We start from the raw sequence: 22,319 nt of genomic DNA, 5'->3' as shown, positions 1-22,319 counted from the left end.
TCGCGGTCAAACAGCAACGATTTCTGTGTGACATAATATGATTTAACCCTGATCAGAATTATTTATGTAATTATATAAAAGTTCATTATTATTTATGAATCTATCATTAATATTCATAACTACGACCTTAAAAACTAGATATATATATATATGTATTCAGTTTTTCCGATTCCGAATTCTGATTATTGTCAATAGATGGCGCTGTTTCCATTTCATACAAATCAGTCAATGCTATCGAACAAGTTACAAAAACTCGAGAAAAGGCGATTAAGTTTAATAATACATTATGAGCTTCGAAAAGACATCAATCATACTAATATTATAAACGAGAAAGTCTAAATTGTGAGATGCACATATCTTTTTTACTCTTTCACGCAAAACTACTGATTTAATATATAGCCTTCTCATACCTCTCCACATACACGCAGGCTTGGGTTTAAATATTGTTATTACCGTAAAAAAATGTTTAAAAAAACGTTATCTGTTCTAAAAATTAAAAATATCACAAATCATTTTAAAAATACTTTTTAAATTAAAAGTGCGTCGAACAGACTCAGTTCTTTGTCTATACAATTGAGTTACATTAAGAAATGGATTTAATAAAATAAATATTACCTATTTTTATTCAAGACATAATAAACGTTCATTAATTAATATTATGTGATAATTCCATTTAACTATACAATATCAGAAGTTTGAATCAATTACATTGTAATATTATACGTGCAAATCTTTATATAAATATTAATGTCCTCCAAACCAATTTCGGCTACGGCGGCCAATCTCAAGAGAGAATAGCCAACTGCGCAGGAGATATCATAGTGCACAAGTGTGTCCGCAAACACAGGTGCACTCTCTATTCCCTAACTCTCATAATCCGATCGGACGGCATTCCGACACGACCGGAAAGAATTCAGGCGCAGGACCAACATTTAACGTGCTTTCCGAAGTACGGGAGTGTACACACTCCCAACTTCCAGACACCGGGCTGCTACTGAGAATTTTCTGACAGAAAAATAACTTTTTATTAGTCCGACCTGGGTCTGCCGCCTTACGTCAAGCCACTATACCAACGAGGCAGTCAACATAGCTTTATATATAAAGGGTAATAACACTATATATCGCTATTATTGCACATAACGATCTTGAATTGTCAAAAAAGCCGAGATGGCCTAGTGGTAAGAACGCGTGAATCTTAACCGATGATCGTGGGTTCAAACCCGGGCAAGCACCACTGAATTTTCATGTGCTTAATTTGTGATTATAATTCATCTCGTGCTTGACGGTGAAGGAAAACATCGTGAGGAAACCTGCATGTGTCTAATTTCATCGAAATTCTGCCACATGTGTATTCCACCAACCCGCATTAGAGCAGCGTGGTGGAATAAGCTCCAAACCTTCTCCTCAAAAAGAGGTGCGGAGGTCTTTAGCCCAGCAGTGGGACATTCACAGGTGGTTACGGTAAATGCAACATTGAGAATTAGAACCTTTAACAGGTTACACGCGACTAAATAGTGTAACTTAGGTTTTCAACATTTTAAGAGTAAATTACTTTGTGAATTCTAAACACTGTATTACACTACAGAATAAGGGGCTCTCTTATACATAAATTAAAAAGTAACAGCCTGTTAATGTCCCACTGCTGGGCTAAGGCCTCTTCTCCCTTTTTAGGTTTGGAGCTTATTCCAACACGCTGCTCCAATGCGGGTTGGTAGAATACACATGTGGCATAATTTAAATGAAATTAGACACATGCAGGTTTCCTCACTATGTTTTCCTTCACCGTTAAGCACGAGATGAATTATAAACACAAATTAAGCACATGAAAATTCAGTGGTGCTTGCCCGGGTTTGAACCCACGATCATCGGTTAAGATTCACGCGTTCTAACCACTAGGCCATTTCGGCTCTTATACATAAGATGTTTTAATGATATACATAAATCTAGCTCCAAGGCTGTTTGTAAAGTCTTATTACGATACGGTTTAGTCACGTTAAGGTAACAAAAATGAATATAACTGGCAAAGCTGGGGGTGACTCTACTAATCTATAAGGATTACGACACGTTCCCGATTCAAATCCAATCCAACTTTGACTATTCTATATTCATTCAGATCGAAACCGAACCGAGATGGTGTTAACTTATACCGTTATGTCAAAACCAAACGTAATTATTAACTTTATGCCAATAATCGATAATTAAATTAAAGAATAGGAAAACGGTTTAATGGCAACGATCACGCTTCGATTAGATTGCGACCAATTGACAATTTTTTAGTAGAACTGGGCCCCTCTATGTGTCAAATGTATTGCAACAGCTGTACCCTCCCTGGAACAGCTTGCCTTCCCCTTCTCTATAAGACAAGATTATATTTCTGGGTTTTAAAATTTAAAAAAAAACTGTGTGTCAATGTACTCACATGAATTGATGTGACATTTGAGCTCTCAGTCCGTGTACCGATCTCACGCACACATTATCACACTTACAATAACATATCTTACGCTGACGTCATCTGACGCTGGAAATCTTACGCTGACATCATCTGACGCTTGAACTCTTTTTACCCCCTACCGTGTACCATGCGCTAAGATGATTACACATAAAAAATAACAGACAAACAACTATGTACCGACGGCAAAAAAAATATATAAAAATACACTTCGAAAGTGAAATTACAACGAATTTACGTAATTAATGTAACAGCGGGCATATAACACGTGAAAGTTTTAAAAACAATATTTTTATCCAATCAAATTATAGTATAAAGGTACTTTCGTAACTCGACTTGATAATATCAATTTATTTATTTACTATCAAAACCTGGTTGACGAAGTATATAATACATAAAAAGAATTTTAAATATAAGGTATGTTTAAATGATATAAATTTCTGAATTAACTCTAACATATACGATTATACTTGGTGGTCTGGGTAAGTATCACCCTCTGATCAGATGTTCTACCGCTAAATAACAGTACTTAGTATTGTTGTGTGCCGGTTTGAAAGGTGAATGAGCCAGTTACAGTCACAAGGGACATAAAATCTTAGTTCCTAAGACGTAAGAAATGGTTAATGTTTCTTGTTAACGTGTATGGGCGGTGGTGACCACTTACCATCAGGTGGCCGATTTGCTCGTCTACATACTGATTTTATACAAAAACGAAACCTCCACTAGAAACCCTTATATTTTAACAGAAAAATATATAGCCTACGTCCATAGGTTTCATTATAAATATTGATCAAAGTTGAATCGATAAAATTTCAGCAATTACCTTCTACATCCTAACTTATAAGCTTTATCTCTTTATATTATATAAGATGTATTACGAATGAAATGATTGTACATATATACTCAACTATAAATCCTCCAAATATAGGAGAACACAGCATGTTTCAAATTGGTATCTATTATGCGAACATGAAAAATTGTCGTATTTTTTTGGATAATATAAAAGAAGGGTCAAACTTCTTTATTTAAAAGAAATATAGGGCCATATATGTAAACAAAGGAAATTGGTCGAGTGACATTTAACAATAACGTATTATTTTTACCTTAACTCACCCTTACCTTGACGGAAATAGCAATTGCTTGACTTGTTATTGAAGTCATAAGTTCTAACTTACAACTTTTTTTTTCGATCTCGATGACAATGTCTTTGACCGATTTCGGCCACTGCGGCCAATCTCAAGTGAGCCAACTGCGCAGGATTAAGTACACAAGAGTGTGCGCAAACACAATTGCACTCTCTATTCCCTAACTTTCATAATCCGATGGGACGGCAATACGACTGAAAAACGTTCAGACGCAGGACGGCTTTGCGTGCTTTCCGAGGCCTAGGAGTATACACAAATTTAATTTCCAGGGGCTGCAATTGAGAATTTTCGAAAGAAAATCCCTTTATTTTTACTTGCCCGACCTGTGGTTCGAAGGTTCTTGATATCTGCGGCCTTATACTAGACCAACCAGTCACGAGAATAATATACAACTGGTATAGATTTCTTAGTTAAGTAGAGCAATTATTTATACTCAACATTTTGTTCACAGGGAAGATATGGAAAAAGTAAATATAAAGTTTCATGATAACGACACGGTGACATATCAACATAACAAGATTTTAAGATTCGTACCGGAATTATCCGTAGACAAGACACAGAAACTGGTCGTACCAAACATACCGCTTTTGGTAAGTACGTATATATATTTAAACACACAAAAATATATCTAATGGTCATAATGCATATGGTAAATTGAAATACAAACATGCTGTGTCTTCTTCTTTCGTATTTTAAATCAATAATGACAGAAAGAGAGACATCAGGTTACTAAACAGCCGCTAAGCAGATTTTAAATAAGGCCGTTAACATGTATGGATTGAAATCAACTTATATGAACTTGGCTAACTTATAAAGCCGAGATAGCCCAGTGGTAAGAATGCGTGAATTTTAACCGATGATCATGGGTTCAAACCCGGACAAGCACCACTGAATTTTCATGTGCTTATTTTATATGTAATTCTTCTCGTGCTTGACAGTGAAGGAAAACATCGTGAGGAAACCTGCATGTGTCTAATTTCACTGAAATTCTGCCACATGTGTATTCCATAATACCCGCATTGGAACAGCGTGGTTGAATAAGCCCCAAACGTTCTCCTCAAAAAAAGGAAGAGGAGGCCTTAGCCCAGCAGTGGGACATTCACAGGCTATTACGATAGGAACTTAACGCTTTTTATAATCTATATATTCCTCTTTTTGTGTAAAAGTAACCTTTAAATGTCCCACTGCAGGGCTAAGACGTTATCTTCTTTTTTGAGAATGTTCAGAGATTATTCCACCGCGCTGCTGCACACTGCGTGTTGGCTTAAACAAATTTCCATCCGCTACATGAAAGTTTTCTCATAATGTTTTCCTACACCGATGACTTCATCGTGCTCAGTGGTGTAGGCGGTGCAGGCGGCAAGTTTATAACTATAAACATATTTTAAGCACATGAACATACATACAGTGGTGCTTGCCTGGGCTTGAATTCGGATCATAGATTAAGATTCTCGTCTACTAAATACTGGGGCATCACGGCTCGTTGTATTGTGTGGTAATAATTTATCTTTTTCAACATAATTTATATGCAAAGTTAAAAATATCTACATATATATTATGAATACTGGGGGTAGGGTTTTGTGCAAGCTCGTCTGGGTAGGTATCACCCACTCATCGGATATTCTACCGCAAAACAGCAGTACTTGATATTGTTGTGTTCCGGTTTGAAGGATGAGTGAGCCAGTGTAATAACATGCACAAGGGACATAAAATCTTAGTTCCCAAGGTTGGTGACGCATTGACTATGTAAGCGTTAGTTGACATTTCTTACAATGCCAATGTCTATGGGCGTTGGTGACCACTTCCCATCAGGTGGCCCATACGCTCGTCCACCTTCATATTCTATAAAAAAAATAGAACAGAATTATCATTTATTTATAAACCACTATACAACGAACACTAAAATACAAACAAATTCAATTGTTATATTTTATTAAGCCTTATGTATTAATTATTTATTTAACGTTCGCTAATATATTTCCCTTTTCAGACAGTCACCTCATTCTCCCCAAACCTCGCTGGCTGGCTGTTCAACTTGCTCGTTTCGGGCTTAGCGATAACATACAGGGAACGAGCTAAGCCGTTCGTTCATGTTACAGCCGAAGAACTCGTATTTGGGTTAGTTTATATACCAAGTAATATTTATATATATATTATATAATTAATATTTTGAGAAATAGCTTATAAAACTGTCGAAATAAAATTCGCAATAATAATAATTTAATTTGCACAAAAAAGTACAGCAACACTTTTGGTATTTACAAAAGTATAATGTTTTCGAAAACTGTTGATCGTTGACCTCTATGATAGGAAAATCCTTTGTTATAAATGTCAAGCATCCGTCTATCATTAATACAACACATATTAAAGTTAACCTTGCGTAAAGTGCACTTTTCATAGATTTTATGAATGATGTGTGATTTCAAATAAGTAAAAAAACAAAAGAAAAATGTGCCAAAAAATAAAAATAGAATAAATTAAATCTCATAACAAAAACGTTTGTTTTTTGTGGACTAACGACAAAATGAGTACTGTAATTTAGATTGTGAAGCTATGGTTTAGATTGTGAAGCTGTCTGGAAATAAAATCATTTATCAAATCAAATCTAACGTAAGTCAAAAGCAAAGATAGATTGATTGTGTCTTATGTGTGTGACTAATGTTTGCGCATACACTTGTATACCCTGGGACATTATTCACGGCCATCTGATCCCAAACTAAGCAGAGCTTGTACTATGGAAGCCAGACAACTGATATACGACATATACTATTTTACTTTTATAAATACGTACATTATATAGATAATTATACCTAGACTCAGGACAAACAGACATGTTCATGTACACAAATGTCTGTCCTGGGTGGGGATCGAACCCACAACCTTCGGCGTGAAAGGCAAGTATCTACCAACCACGCCAACCGGCCCGTCAATGTGCTCTTTAATATCTCCTTCGCAATAGGTTAGTCTCCAGAAATTAGCCACCATAACCGAAATCGGTATTGAGGATAATGAATCAAACACAATATATTTTATTTTTTTAGTTACAATGACCCTCTAGTCACTCTCGCGCACTATTTCTACCCCAAGGGAAAACGACCAAACAGTCAAATGGGACTTTTGCTCGCCGTAAGTACAACATATTTAACCTATACAATTTATATATTTACGAATGTCTGGCATTATTTGTCAATAAATTCAGGAACAATATAAATGGACTCTATAAGACCAAGTATATAGTGGTATTCTTGAGGATCACCCTCCCATATATATTCGGTCCAAAAAACTGTATCCAAGATAAATGATGAAGTAAATGCTTCGTGAGTATCGTGTAACATTTTAGATCTGGTTTAAAAATGACTAAATTGAATTTTTTATTGATTTTTTTCTTCTTATTTTGCTTTCTGAAACTGGTCTTTGGTCTAGACCAGATGATAAAGACTAGGCATAATGGATGGACACGTGGACTTCAATCAAAGGTGCGTGACATTTTGGGCACTTTTTATGGTTCGTCTTGATTTGAAACGATTTTAGGAATCGTAAACATGTATTGGAAAATATGGCGTTTGCTGTTTATATTTCGCACTCTTCTTCGAAGGGAGAAAAGCTTTGACAAGATTGAAGGTTATTTTCTAGCTGTTTTATATGGTCTTAGAGAATAAATTCGAAACTCGTTAAAGAAAGTTGAAAAATATCGAAAATCGATTAATGCTGATTACCTTTATATATCATCTTATTTTTAACATAATTATTGTTTTAAGTGTCTCGTGTTCAGAATTTGTTATGTTCATAATGAAATTCAGATGAGTTTCGATTTTATTATATAGAATATAAAAATGGTTTTTCAGCGTTTGAAAATTTTTAGTTATGATTACATTTATTGGTCTAGATCTAGGTACAAGACACTCATCAGTTAGTACTCAATAGAGTTTTGTAGGCACAAGGGATATAACATCTTAAAAATGACGCACACTGTCAATTTCAGATCTGTCACTATATTTTATATCACCATTAGCCAAAAGTCACAGTTATAAAACACATTTTTCATAAATCTACCGCAAAGATGCAGTATTTATTATTATTGTGCACAGGCACAAGGAACATAACGTCTTAGTTCCCAAGGTTGGTGACGCATTGGCGAAAAAAGTGATGGTTAACATTTCTTACAATACCAACACGTCTATGGACGTTGGTGACCACTTACCATCAGGTGGTCCATATGCTCGTCCACCTATCTATTCAATAAAAAATAAAATAAAACAGGACACGTAACGATTTTGTGTTTAACTGTGTGTTCATAAAATTCTATGTTTCACCAAACCTGTGTTTCATCAAACGATATATAAGCGAAATGGATAAAACTCCAAGCTATATCTTTAATATTTATACTCTTACTATACTTATTACAACTGTAATTATACAATGGCTGTTATTTTCGATTTAAGAGGAACGGAACACTGGACGAAGTATCGACGATTTACACCGGTCAGGACATGGAGAAGTTCGGATACTTGGACAAACTTAATGGCCTGGACCATCTACCATACTGGCCTGAGAGTCCTTGCAATAACATAAGGTAAGACCTTAAGCGGATAAAGTAAACATAACCAGCTTTATCAAGGACATTTTTTTTTTAATTTCTTTTTATCCTAATTTTTTTTCCTCACATTAATATATATTTAAATTTTTTTTTTAAAGTCTTAAAGTTTTTTTGTATTTTATTTTACATTTAGACTAAACACTGTGTTTTTTTCGTGGCTTTTATTCAAACCGCAATAAGACATTGTTAACAAATTTTTAACACGTACATTTTAAATTGCGCACAAATATTTTTACAAGTTTTACAGTAATAAGAATATAAAATTGCGCTTTTTTTGTGCAATGTAAGAATTCTTAAGTCCTCATTTATATATATACTAGCCACTCCACGCAGCTTCACCCTGAAGGTCCTAGGACCTTAGGAGCTATGCAATATATTGGCTAGCTAACCAAAAAATATTTTAAAATCAGACTTGCAATTCTTTAAATTAACGCGTTCAAACAAACTTCAGCCTTATGTAATATTTTCACCCGCGAAATTGAGGGAACCACCACCACTGACAACGTGTATGCCAAATTTCATGATGATCGGTTGAGCTGGTAACACGTGACAGCGTCTAAAACAATATACAAGTGATACAAAAAAAACTTAAAAGCGAACTTATTATAAAAAGCATACTCATCTCTTGCAGAGATTTCTTCCAACAACGAGGGTTCTGTGTATTTACTTGGTTTAGGGCTAAAGGCTATTAGTTAGGGCTTTATGTCTGTCTGGGTTGGCCACACCCACTCATCAGATATACCGTTAAACAGCAATGCTTAGTACTGTTGTGTTCCGGTTTGAAGGGTGAATAAGTTAGTCTAACTACAGTTAGTTCTAAGTGTCTAGAAGTAAGTCTTAATAATTCTTACTACGCCAATGTATAGAGGTGGAATTCACTTACCATAAGTTGGCCTCTTTGCCAACCTCCTTAATATAAATTAAAAAAAATAGATTATATTCATTATTAATTTCGGCTAGTAAGCTCTATTTTAATTTGCCAGAACTAAACAGCCATTCCGATTGGGATATATATCATGTATATATAATGTAAATAAATAATCCCTTATCTCAGAAACGATATAACTAATTTAGATTATAATTAAATCACGTTTTACCCATAAACATGTCGTAAAAGATTTATATCATTTATTTATTCACATAATTCTTTTAATTCGTCTGTATTTACATAAATGAAATGAAAAAAAATATAATTAAAAAAAATAAACACTAATATAATAGCGATTACGGCTAATAGAAAATCAGATGGTTATAGAGATAAGATGAAAAATGATTTTCTAATATGTTTAATGTCTTGTTTAGTGCATTAACTAGTTTCTAAGAATATAGATTCTTAGCTCAAATTTCGAATCGTAAGAACAATATACTATCGGGTTTTTAATGGCACTGATCGGAGAGGCGCTATCATGGCGATACGTGGCTCTCCTTATGGGAAAGTGATCTCCCACACTCCTCGCTAATGTGTACGGCAGCACGAAGCTTTCCCAGCCGCCGTCTTAGGACAAACGAGGCCTCTATCTCACGCATCCACATCCCAAGGTTACGCTGTATTTTTTATGCTCCCAGCATCGGGACTGTGGGCTGGTTAGTCCCATTAAAACAACGTTTGAATAAAATCTATAAACATTAAGTATCAAGTTAACAGTCACTGCATCCTTTCTAGGGCAAGGCATTCGGGTCTATAATTAAAACGAGAAGTATTTATCCACTTAATTTTAAAGATTAAATAAAAACAATAATTATTAAATTTAAAGTCATTGTTTATAGAGGATTATCTGACTCCGGTTTTGTACGGTTTACGTAATTAGCTACGAGTAATTTAGTGGTAAAACGACAATGCGGATTATAAGAGACAGTACATAGACATTGACGCTGTAAGAAAAATTAAACATCCCTTACATCACTAATGCGGCAACAGCTTTGCGAACTAATATATTATATGTATTATATAATAAATTATGTCCCTCGTGTCTTTAGCTACACTGGCTCACTCATCCTTCTACCAAGACTTGCACAAAGCGATCAAATGAATCGCTCGTAAAATCAGTCATTTGAACAATTAAATTAAAATATAATTTATATGTGTGCCCATTTTGACCTCTCGTGTTTTATTACAAGTATTAAATATAATACATTATTTGAAGTCACGTACTTGCACGTTTTAAAATTCATCCCAGATAACATAACGTCTCCGGTTTTTCCAATTACAAAGATTATTTATTTACCCAATTAAAAAAAATATTGCATATAAAATATATATAACCATTTTAAAGTAAATATGTTTTACATGAAATGTTTTTTAATGTTGTTATTGACATTAAAGCCTAAATATGTACAGATAAAAATTTTAAAAATAGCTACTGTATAAATTGCGTGGATGGTGGTAAGAATGCTAGCAGATTTCTTCTCTGAATCGCAATTTCGATTCTCTAGCCGAAAAATGAATCAGCCCTCCTGCCTCCAGTACATACAGACGGGGTGTTATATTTATTATATTTTTGCACTATTACTTCAGAAAGTATTTTTTTATTATTAAATTTCTATTTTGATGAAACTGACTCCTTGCGTACATTGTACGAGCGGCCGAAAAATAGTTTGTTTAAAATTCTTTCTCCCTGTACAGCTTTATTTGTATTCATCTGTATACAAAATGATTTACTTCAGTAATTATCCTTTGTCAGCTTTTTTTTCGTATGCCGTAACTGTTTACGTTATTTACTAGCAAGCCCAGCATCGCACATGCATAATCAAGGTTCAAAATTCAATTATATATTCTGTTTTATATTTATATATGTTTAGGTATTTAATTTGTTATAAACACTGTCGGGTAGAACAATATACTAAAATGGCCTCTTTGGTCTAGTAGCTAGATGTAAGGCAGCACTCCTAGTCCTGGAATCAAGCCACAGATCGGACCAATAACGGGAAGTGGTTACACTACTCCTCGGAAAGTGCGTAAAGACGTTGATCCTGCACCTGAGCTCTTTCCGTTCATGACAGATTGCCGTCCCATCGGATTATGAACGTAAGCGAATAGAGGGAACCAATCCATACAGTGTCTACAATTTTCGTTATTGATTCGTGGAAGAAATGCACTTTGAATTTCAACGAAGTTGTACTCAAAACTGGAAGTAAAATTTAAGTTATAAGTAGTTAAGTGGAATAGTTTTATATTATAAATAAAGATATATTAATCGAGAACTGTTCGTTGTTTATGTAGCCTAGATTTTCGTACGTAACCTGACAGATTCCAATCGACGCTGTGACTAAACAATAGCATTAATTCTTATACTTTCAACTGTTTTGAGATTCAAAATTTAAACAAATTCGAATATAGAACAGTTCCAAATTCAAAATTGCCGGGAAATATGGAAACGACAGAACTTAAAAGGCGTGCCTAGTATTAGCAAATCGCATTGAGTATGCCAATCCAAGGTTTGTTTATCTTTACTAAACCTTACATTGGAATTGACTTAAGACTGTACTTTCCAAGTAACCGTTTCGTGAGTCAGTCAGTGAGTCAATTTGTGTTATTGTCTTATTGTTACATTATTCATATTATATATTCATATAAAGTACTGAGTATTTTTTGTTTGCTTAAGAAAATAAATACTAAATAATTTTCCTTTTACAAAGCTTGTAAGTAATGATTATACTATTATTGTTGAGTAGTAAGGGAATCGCCTTACCTAGACGAATACATAAGAATGACGTAACGTATTCTCTGCGCCAATAGCAAGAGCCAAAATCGGGACTTAAATCTCCATATTTAAAAAGAACAACACCAACACCACATCCCCACTTTGAAGACCCACCAAAAATATCACATTTGCTTAATTTGTATTCAGCGGTGTAGGGATAGTATCGTTAGGAAACCTGCATGTTTCGAATTATTCTACCAGAAATATTTAAACTAGACTTGGGTAAAATGTAATCAGATTAATGATAATTGATTACGATTTGTGTGTAATCATCAATCACGATTATAGTTTAACGAAAGTTAAACACTAGTGACACTGCTTGTTGCACAAAACCATTTGCTCTTGAGCATAAGCTCATATTATATATTATATAAAAACGCTTTAACTTAACATTGTCCTGTTACTAAATTAGTTGTGAGCAATAAATAAAATATAATTGAAGATCAAGTACTGTAGGGCTAAATTGTACGAACAAATTCGAAACTCAACGCAGAAAACGTTCGTTAATTGTAAGATGGTGATATGCGAAATTGATCATAATAATCATAACATTTCAGGAATACACGCATCAAAATAGTATATCACAAAAAGTCCGTTGTCAACATTTCACGGTTGAGTAATGACTGCTGTTCTTATAGAACGCCACTCGACTAAACTATACAAAAAAATATTGTTTTAAGATAAATTATTATATTTCCATTTAAGAGTTAACTTATGTATTACCTGTATACGGACTGTATATTTGTTTTGTCAATGTTTCTATATAAGGATGACGAAAGGATGTCACACTATTCATATTACTTACCTTAAGACAGATTTTATATTGATTTTCTACTTAAGATTAACAACAATATAAATATTTTTTCCTGTAACATTTTAACAGAAATAATATTTATATATTAAACAGATGTTCATATTTACATTGAGGAATATACAATTATCTTTATATATAAATAAAAATGAATGTTTCTTCGTAAGAATGAATTGTGATAAAGGTTCCTATTATAGCTCGCGAGGGTTCCAAAAAACAAGAATTTTTCTTTATAAAGCCAATGTCAAAATGCAATGGTGTCTATTTATCATGAGGTGGTTTAATGTTTAGAGTGACTTTTATCGTTTCTCATCAACTCTTTTGTCTTGATTTCAGAGCGTCTGAAGGTTCATTCTTCCCCCCAAAACTGATAGCGAAGAACGAAATCATCTACGTGTACGACAAAGACTTGTGCAGGATCATGCCTCTTAAATTCAGGAAAACCGTTTACAAAGAAGGTTAGATTTTTATTTAAAAAATACCAAATGAATATTCAATAAGTTTTTTCCGAACAAACTAAATTATATTAAACATTTTGAACGGATTTCTTTATCGTTGTAACTCAACTAAGATTCAAATTACTAATTATTATTAGAAATCTAAATTGAACAATTTTTTTTCATCGTAAAAGCGTTAATTTATTCTACCAAATTAGCTCAAAAAAGGAAGAGTAAAATAACGCCCTTAAGCGTCCCAATACTGGGCAAACGTCCCCGTTTGTCCTATCAAACAAAAGGTTTAGAGGTTGTTCCACCACGCTGCGCCCTTGTGGATATAATTTAATTAGGCAAACTTCTCTTTTAAAGGAGACCTTATCCCAGCAGTGAGAAATTTACAGGTTGTTGCTTTTTTTTGGTTCTTCACGATTCCTTCACGACCGAGCATGAGATGGCAATCTAATAGCCTGGATATCGCCCATATCATCACTGCTGTAATGAAATTATTATCTATTTTTAGGCATACAAGCAGGTCTTTACACACCGCCGAGTAATTACTTAGAAAATGCAGAAGTGAATCCAGAAAATAAGTGCTATTGTCAAGGGGAGAAGTGCCCACCAAGGGGGTTGCAAAACATAAGCCCATGTCAATATAGTAAGTTATTACTGATTTTATCAGATTTTTACAAGTGCCTATACAACCAATCACCAAACATAAGAAGGTGCTTTTATGCTCACTCTTCAAACCGGAACACAGCAATACAAATTGTTACTCTTTGACTTTACATTAATTGGGTGCGTAAATCCCTACCTAAATGATTTATAACTAATTCCTTTCTTTATTTAAATTTAATTGATATTTTAAATTTTATTGAATGAAAATTGATTAATATTTTAAAAATAGAGTTTTTGAGATCGATTTGTATTGTATATTTTAAATATAGAATAAGTCGAATAATTGATAAGTCAAACAAACTTAGACTCAGCCAGTCACAAATATAACCGACAAAGAGCAGTGTAGCAAAGGAACGAATTTGCTCTGATAAAAAAAGTAAAGATTACTTTTGTCACCAGCAAAACTATTTAAGAATCTTTGAAAGGGTCTATCTATCTAGGGCCTTGCTGGTAAATTCCCGAGCACTCAGTGTGATAACTCACTTAGTTCAAGTTGTCTAACTTACAAAATGCATTATGGTATGGTATAAAACATCTTAATTCACAAGGTGGTGCATTGACGATGGAAGGGATGGTTAATATTTTTTACAGTGCCAATGTATACGGTTGTGGCTATTTAGCATTTGGTGGTCCAGTTGCCAGTATGCCTACGTACCTATTTTAAATAAATAAAAAAACGTTTTTTTTAAACAGTTTACTTCAATTTCAGATGCACCAGTCTACTTATCTTACCCCCATTTTTATGATGCTGAACCGTCACTTTTAGAAGCCTTCGAAGGTCTCAAGCCAGATAAGAAAAAACATGAAAGCTATGTTTTATTACAACAAGTACGTTTTTTTTTTAAAGTACACCTCCAAACCGACTCAAAGCTGAAGTGCTCACGGATTTAATGAACTAATAGTTTTTGGCTGTTTCGCTTACGTTTGTTGGGAGGTGTAGTTACAAAACAACAAATAAACAAACTTTTGCCATTATAATATTAAGATAGGATGGAAACCTTTAGTTGGCTTTTACGTCCCTCAAGTTTCGAGAAATCCAGCTCCATTCTACCCTGCTGGAAACCACACGACAATTAATTCAATAGAAAACTAATTTTGCCAATATCTTAATTTTATTAAAAGTTAAATAATGATGAAATGCTTTAAGCAAGGTCTTTGTTTATTCTAAGAACACGTTAAAACATTAGCGGTATTTGAAAACTTGTTTAGCTTGATAGAAAACCAGATCTGCGGGCTGCACAAATCAAGTATATATTATTTTAATTATAAATTCTTATTGAAATAGTTTTTGTTATATTCAAAGATAACATCCTAAATTAGGAAGACCTTAGCTAATTATCTAATATTTTCAATAATGTTTGCAGAAAATAGGAGTACCAATCGAAGCTCAAGTGAGGGTTCAACTCAACCTGAAAGTGGACCAGGCTCCAAATATCAGGGTCAACAATATCCACAAATTTCCCGACATCATATTCCCTGTGATGTGGGCGCAAGAAGTAAGTAATGCTAGCCCAATTTTTTTATTCATGATTTTTTTTTTCAATTCCTATTACAATAATTTATCCTTTCAGGGTATTGATGGCATCCCAACTTCAATATGGAAGTGGATTTTCTTGGGTACAACGTTTGGTCCAATCGTAGCACCAATTATATCATATTCGTTAATAATAATAGGTCTCGCGATATTAATAAAAGTATTCATAAAAGCGTACAAAAGTTTTGTCATAGGACAAAACTCTTTAGAAATTGTAGAATTAGGACGTGAAACTATAAGGCGCGGTTCGACGCTCATAATAAACAGTTCGCACAAACTTTTACCCAACAAAGAGGCGTCATACCAACCTTTGAACCAATCCAACCCAAATATTCCTCATGGCAGTCGAGAAGAAAAATTACAAGAATTAAATTTTATAAATCGATCAGATAATATCAGTACCAGTATTGACGAACTGAAATCAATACTGAATAGAGATTTCGTCAAAGCGAATTTCACAGAAACAGAACGAGAATCATTAATACATTCGGATAACACTTTCATTATGTCCGAACATCGTCGGAGTAGGATATACAAAGTAACTGACAGTTATTAGTAATTAATTTTGAGCTTCCAATGAACAAAAATGTTTTTTATGACTAATTCGTTAATCGTTACCTCTTCTCGTTTACATTTTTGACATTTGACGGTAATCTGTAAAAATGACGTTTGATATATTTTGAACATTATCTATGTGTTGACTTTTTTAAAATCAAGGCAAAGATTTGACATATTGAATGTAAATTATCGTCGTTTCTTTGCACAAAATATGTTTTGTGTTGAGATTCGCTGTGTTCGAAATGTATAACGAATACTGTAATTGTGAAATTGTCAAATTGTATTTTGACAAATACGTATGGTAAGTATTTTTTTATTAGTTATAAAATATTGCTCAATTGGAAACGATTAGAATTTACCAAATATTAATGATTGACTGTAGTAATAACATAAAGAATATACTTCATTTAATCTTATTACATTTATTTATATATTTTCATACATAATATATATTAAAAATAATTACATATTTATAGACTACACTTATAACAATCAAAAGATCAGAAAAAAAAAACAAATTTATTTTCATTTTTTTAAATAATAATTTTACTTTTAAAATTCGAACAACAGAAAAAAATAATTGTAATTATATTTTTTTTTATTTAGTGAAGTTACCAAGGCCATAACAGGGATCAATTCAACTAATTTATATCAGTAACGATACGTTTATTCAATCCAACTTCGAATATTCTATATCTGTTTAGTACTTAACCTATATACCGTAATGTCAAAACATAATTATTACCGTAATATATCGATATTTATAATGGCAAAACATTACGTTTCAATTATTCGACAAAGTGATAATTTGTTAGTAAATTTTTCCCCAGTATATTGAAGATAAATAACAGTTCTACTTTATTATGACAAAATAGATAAATATGATTAACTTTGACTCTGACTTAAGACTTATTAATAAAATGTAAAAATAACATAATTATTTAATAATAAAATAGTTTACTTTTGGGGTGACCAAGCAATCCAAATTTTATATATATATATGTATATAACAAAAAATATACAGAAAGTTAGTTTGACGTTATAATAATATCCAATATTGAATTTAAATGACAATACAATTTACAGTAATATATTAATTAGTATTTTATAATATAAATATATATTATCTGTGTATATATTATCTGTCATCTCGGGTGACACACATCGCGGAGCGCGGGAAAATACAATGGCGGATATTGTATGTGAAGAACGCGCGAAGTGAAGACGGTGTGTGTGCATAGCAAGCTGATATAAAAAATATAATAAATCTTATTTAGTTTGTAATACCGACCTTACGTCGTGCATTAAAGTGTAAACATTACAGTGGCCATCGTCAGCGTTTTAGCTAAGGCGCAACCTTTAAGGCAATTTGCGAGCTCACAAAAAACCACTGCAGTACAGGCACACATAAAATACTTGTATCCAGTGCTGTTCATGACTGCTAGCTACGTAGCTGGCCATCATATCGATGAAAGTGATCACTAACGCTCCACAATTATTTTTTATTCTAAATATTCCTTATAACATCGAATCTAAAATTAGTTAGATCCCAATCCATTAAACAATATGTAAAAGATATTTCCAGATATCAGATATTAATAAAATAGATGATAATGAAAATAGTCTCCTTATTAATTTCTTACTTATCTTATATAAAAACAATTCATCAGCTATCATCACTATCAGCAACGAAACATTTTTGTCATATATTTCGACATCTTCTTCCCGTCAATATATGTGGTCTTTGTAAAATGACATTTAACAGTGTTGTTGGTTATCTAGTAATTGTATAATGATAATAATATTAGAATTTTCAACAAAATATTCGGACTGTTATATATTAAAAATTTTAACCTTATATTTAAAAAGGTGGGGACGGTCCTTGAAAGATATTCATATCCTTAAATGTACTTAAATTGATTTTTGTTTATATCAGTGTTTTTCAACGTTCTTCTCTAAAGAATAATTTAAAATCCTACTTCTTTAATATACAATATGTAGTCGAATTTTTACCACAGTTCAACAGAACAAAAAATACGTAAATCTTTTACTATTTATACGAGTATATAATATTATGTACATTGTAATTGACAGTTTTTATAGAAAATTACCTTAGAATCATAGACGTAAAACTTTGACCGTGTTAATATTTAGAATAATTAATCATTAGAATATTTTTTACCTTTTATTAGCAAATTAAAAAAATATATGAACCGTCTATATACATGTCGAAAAACACTGGTTTCTACTTTTTAATTGTAATAATATTAGTGGAATGGCAGTAGATATATTACTGTTTGATATATTTTTCTTCACTAAACATAGAGTTAACATATTACAAAATAAAGTTACCAATTAAATAATATATTTATTGTAGAAAATGCTATATATATTAAGCATTGTATAGACGAAATTATTTTTGCTTTAATATTGCAAATGTATTATTTTTGTTTTAATTACCTCATTTAATATTGAAGTATGGACTGTAGGGGTAATAAGGTCATATGTTACTCAAAAAAGTGTCAACTGAAATGTCTGATATAAGGATTTCATACTCTTTTTACGTGCTTATCAATTGGGATTCAAAACATGATTGATATAACAAATTGAAAATATCTCCTTTTAAAGGAGGGCTTCCAAGTATTAGCGTGTTCCTTTAAATCTTTGCCATCTTAATTTTCGTACATTTTGAAGAACACCTTTTATACAGAAGATAATTTCAATTGCCTCTACATTACACATATCGATCCAGATTTAGGCAAAATGCAATCAAATTAATGATTAGCGATAACGATTACAATACGTAATCATTAATCACGATTACAGTATAACCAAAATAATCAAGTGCCCCAGAACAGCGCACAATCAATCAATGTTAATAGTGATTGATTGTACACATTGTAACCGTAATCGTTCATCATTAATCTGATTACATTATACCCAAGTCTGCCTCGAAATATAAACTTATAATAATATAATATATATATTTTTACGTCAATGAATAAGTAATTTAATTAAATAATGACAAAATGTATACAGAAAATTAGTTAAAATGTAATGTTTTAAAAATAATAAATTGTTAACATGAATTGTTAAATAACAAATCTAGGGCTCTTGGGTGTTTTTTTATTTGCTCAATTTATATTTGTTACATAATTATACTGTTTGTGGTTTATTTTCATAATTATTTTTTTCGGGTTGTTGTCTTGCATTTTATTTATTTAGCCTAATTTTTATTTCGCGCTTTTTTTACGGTGTTGCCACAAACTTTATAATATTGTAATGTAAAAGCTCATATTAAGCTTTAAGAATAAAGACTTTAGACTAATATTATAATTATGTAAATGGTTTACATAAGACATTCCAATTTTTATGTAATTGAGAGGGTATTAAGGACATTACTTAGTAGTTTATACATATGATAATGTAAATAATACTTTAAGGTCAAAATTTTTGTATCCAGTACCTTGTTATAATAAAATGTGAATATTCAATCGTGTTCTTTATTTTTGAAACATATAGAAAACTAGATATATTAAAATTGTAATATAATTTCACTTATGAAAACCATAATATACTACCCAATGCTAGTCTAGTGCTCGTGTTACAGAATCTCAATAAAATTAAACGCATACTGGTTTCTTCCCGATGTTATCCGTCGCATAGCGCAAGAGGGATTAAAAGCACAAATTAAGCACATGAAAATTCAGTGGTGCTTGCCTCGATTTTAATCCACAATCTTCGGTTAATATTTACGCGTTATAACCACTGGACCATCCTGGCTCATAAAATAATGTTAGTCTGAGTAGACTTGGACAAAATTTAATCAGATTAATGATTAAAAATCACAAATATAATGCGTGATCATAAATCAAGATTACAGATTAAATAAATCAATCACGAAAGTTATTATATTCTTTTACTAATGATTTGTAACCGTAATCTTGACTTATTTTTCTGATACATTCAAAAATTCGAAAAAATAAAAAGAATTGCCTTTTTTAAATTAATTATTTATTATACGAAAAAAAAATTATAACATTTGCACTGTGCGGCTTAAATTAGATTTTAATAGCAACCTCTTTTCAACCATTTCATCTGAAAGTTTTTGTAACGTTGGTAAGTTGGTCATTGTTGCATACGAAAAGAGTCTGTCGATAGGACCCGAGGACGGTAAGAGCGTGTTATATTTCTTAAAAACAGTCTTAATTTCAGGATATTCTTTTAGCATGGATACATCCCGATCCTGATCTGCTAGATAATTAGATATAATGACATCGGCCTTAGATCGTTGCACTTGATTAACACCACCTGAATCAGTCTCTGAAGAACCAGTATCAAACTCAAAATAGCTGTCATCATATTTAAAATTGGATGCGACAGGAAATGATTCAGGTTCCTCGTGGGTTTCCATGCCAACCGCTTCTTTGAAAATGGACCTGATGCTCGAATGTTGTTCTACATTGACGCACACAATCCATTTGTCCTTGAATCTAGGATAAGACATTGCAGCGATAACTGCATACTGTGCTACCTTCGAGGAGAAATTGAAAAACTCTGCAAATCGCTCTTCCACGCTCTCTAAATATTTCTCTGCCAATTGTTTACAATAAATTAGCGTTTCTGTGTTCAGTTTTTTCAACTTCTTTCGCAGAGATAATAGACATGGTAATAAAATACCGTAATACATGTCTTCGTCGCCTTGTAGTATGTCCAGGGCCTCTGCTATTGGTTTTGAACAATTCAAGTATTCAGTAATATATTGAAAATCACAGTCGCGTAAAACGTTTGTCAATCCCAATGACAGATGGAGCTGAGCGCTCTTGTCCTGTATCGATGCAATTTGTCTGAGAGCATCATAAAGTTCGTTCCATCTAGTGGTTCCTGGTTTGGAAAGAGTATGGCCAAGAATATTATATATTACTTCAGCTAATTTCGGGCAGCTGGCTAGGTTCCACAAATCGTTGCATTTTTTAATAACTGGATTATGAATGTGTGCGATAGTAGTTTCATTATTTCTTAATACATTATTGGCGTCCGTAGTGACACATAGATTTAATTTGTAGGCACAACATCTTAGATGTTGGGGCAAATCTAATAATTTTGGCTGAGGAGAAATATGTTCAACAGAAGCTAAAGGATCAACTTCATATTTAAGAGTAAATGAAGGATCCTCTTCTGATTCTGAGTTATTATAGCTTTCCATGTCTACGCCAAATTCTTTAAATGCTTTCTCAAAATTATTTCCACAATCAGTAACCGTGGCTAGGACTCTTTGGGAGTCGAGGCCAAACTCAGCATGTACCGCTTCAATTGAAAATGCTATTTGGTCGTAGCTATGCTTACCTGAAAATCCTCGGCACGTCAGGGTTCTGGATTTCCGTTTAAGGTCTGTGTCTATCCAATGTGCCGTGATGGCAAAAAAGCTTCGAGTGTTCGCCAACCAGATGTCGGCAGATGTGCAGACTTCTTTGACATCGTACAATTCGTTCTTGATATTTGTGATTTCCTTTGAAAAGTAGTCTTCGATCAAGCTGCCCAAAGCACTTCTATTGATAATGTTTAGTCCTTTTGCAGTCAAATTAAAACCTTCAAACATATTTTTAAAATATGGATCATCTATTGCTTGCAAAGGAATCATAGAATGATTGAAAAAGTTTAAGATATTTTCATTAAATTGCTCTTGTGATACCGTTTTCTCAACAGAGTCATAAGTACGGCTTGTCTCTGGGTATCGATAACGGGTTGATGTTCTTAAAGTTTGTTTGTTTTTTTTCACACTTTTCAAGTAACTTTGATACTTCTTGAATACGTCATGTCCATGTTTTCGTTTGAGATGAGTAACGAAATTTGAAGTAGAATTGTTAAAGCCGCTTATTTTAACTTCTTTTGGTAAACAAGATGTACAAATTGCCACTTTTTTAGTATTCGTTGAATCCTTTCCTGAATATATAAAAAACCTACCATCAAGGATACATGGTAAGGCGTCTAGTTCTCTTTCAATCTTCACGATTCCTAAATCACAACTATGTGAAAACGAATTTGACGCCATTTTATCAATGATACATAAAAACAAAAAAATAACACAAATAAACCCCTTATATTGCTTATTTTCGTAACGGCTAAAATTACGTTAGTTCCCTTACGCTAGACCGAATGAACTGACGCGCAGATACGAATTGGGTCTAAGCGGGGCGCGCGGGGAGTGTCGTGACTGTGCGTAAGCGGCGATTGGCTAGCTGGCATACCTCACCCCCCGCGTTTTACCGCGCGTCTGGCGTCTGATACACAATCGATCGACCATATTTGTACGTCATTCATTTATCGAATTCACGTAGGATTAAAGATTATTAATAATATAATTCTTTTATAACTATTCACAAATGATGTAAAACTCAATTATATATAATAT

General features: G+C 32.9%; 1 protein-coding gene across 1 annotated transcript in view; it reads left to right on the top strand.

The window, feature by feature from the left end:
- Positions 1–19,401, top strand: part of LOC126778828 (scavenger receptor class B member 1) — a 117,120-nt gene extending 97,719 nt beyond the window's left edge. The window contains exons 5-13 of the mRNA XM_050502530.1: positions 4,046–4,184; positions 5,585–5,712; positions 6,636–6,720; positions 8,037–8,167; positions 13,040–13,161; positions 13,661–13,795; positions 14,525–14,643; positions 15,180–15,311; positions 15,387–19,401. Coding sequence (XP_050358487.1) covers positions 4,046–4,184; positions 5,585–5,712; positions 6,636–6,720; positions 8,037–8,167; positions 13,040–13,161; positions 13,661–13,795; positions 14,525–14,643; positions 15,180–15,311; positions 15,387–15,905 — 1,510 coding nt within the window. The 3' untranslated portion in view covers positions 15,906–19,401. The remainder of the gene's footprint in view (positions 1–4,045; positions 4,185–5,584; positions 5,713–6,635; positions 6,721–8,036; positions 8,168–13,039; positions 13,162–13,660; positions 13,796–14,524; positions 14,644–15,179; positions 15,312–15,386) is intronic.
- Positions 19,402–22,319: the final 2,918 nt, after the last annotated feature.

This window comes from Nymphalis io, chromosome 27 (assembly GCF_905147045.1).
Source record: "Nymphalis io chromosome 27, ilAglIoxx1.1, whole genome shotgun sequence".
Classification (NCBI taxonomy): Eukaryota; Metazoa; Arthropoda; class Insecta; order Lepidoptera; family Nymphalidae; genus Nymphalis; species Nymphalis io.
The sequence above is the reverse complement of the archived record's forward strand: the minus strand, read 5'-3'. Positions and strand labels throughout refer to the sequence as shown.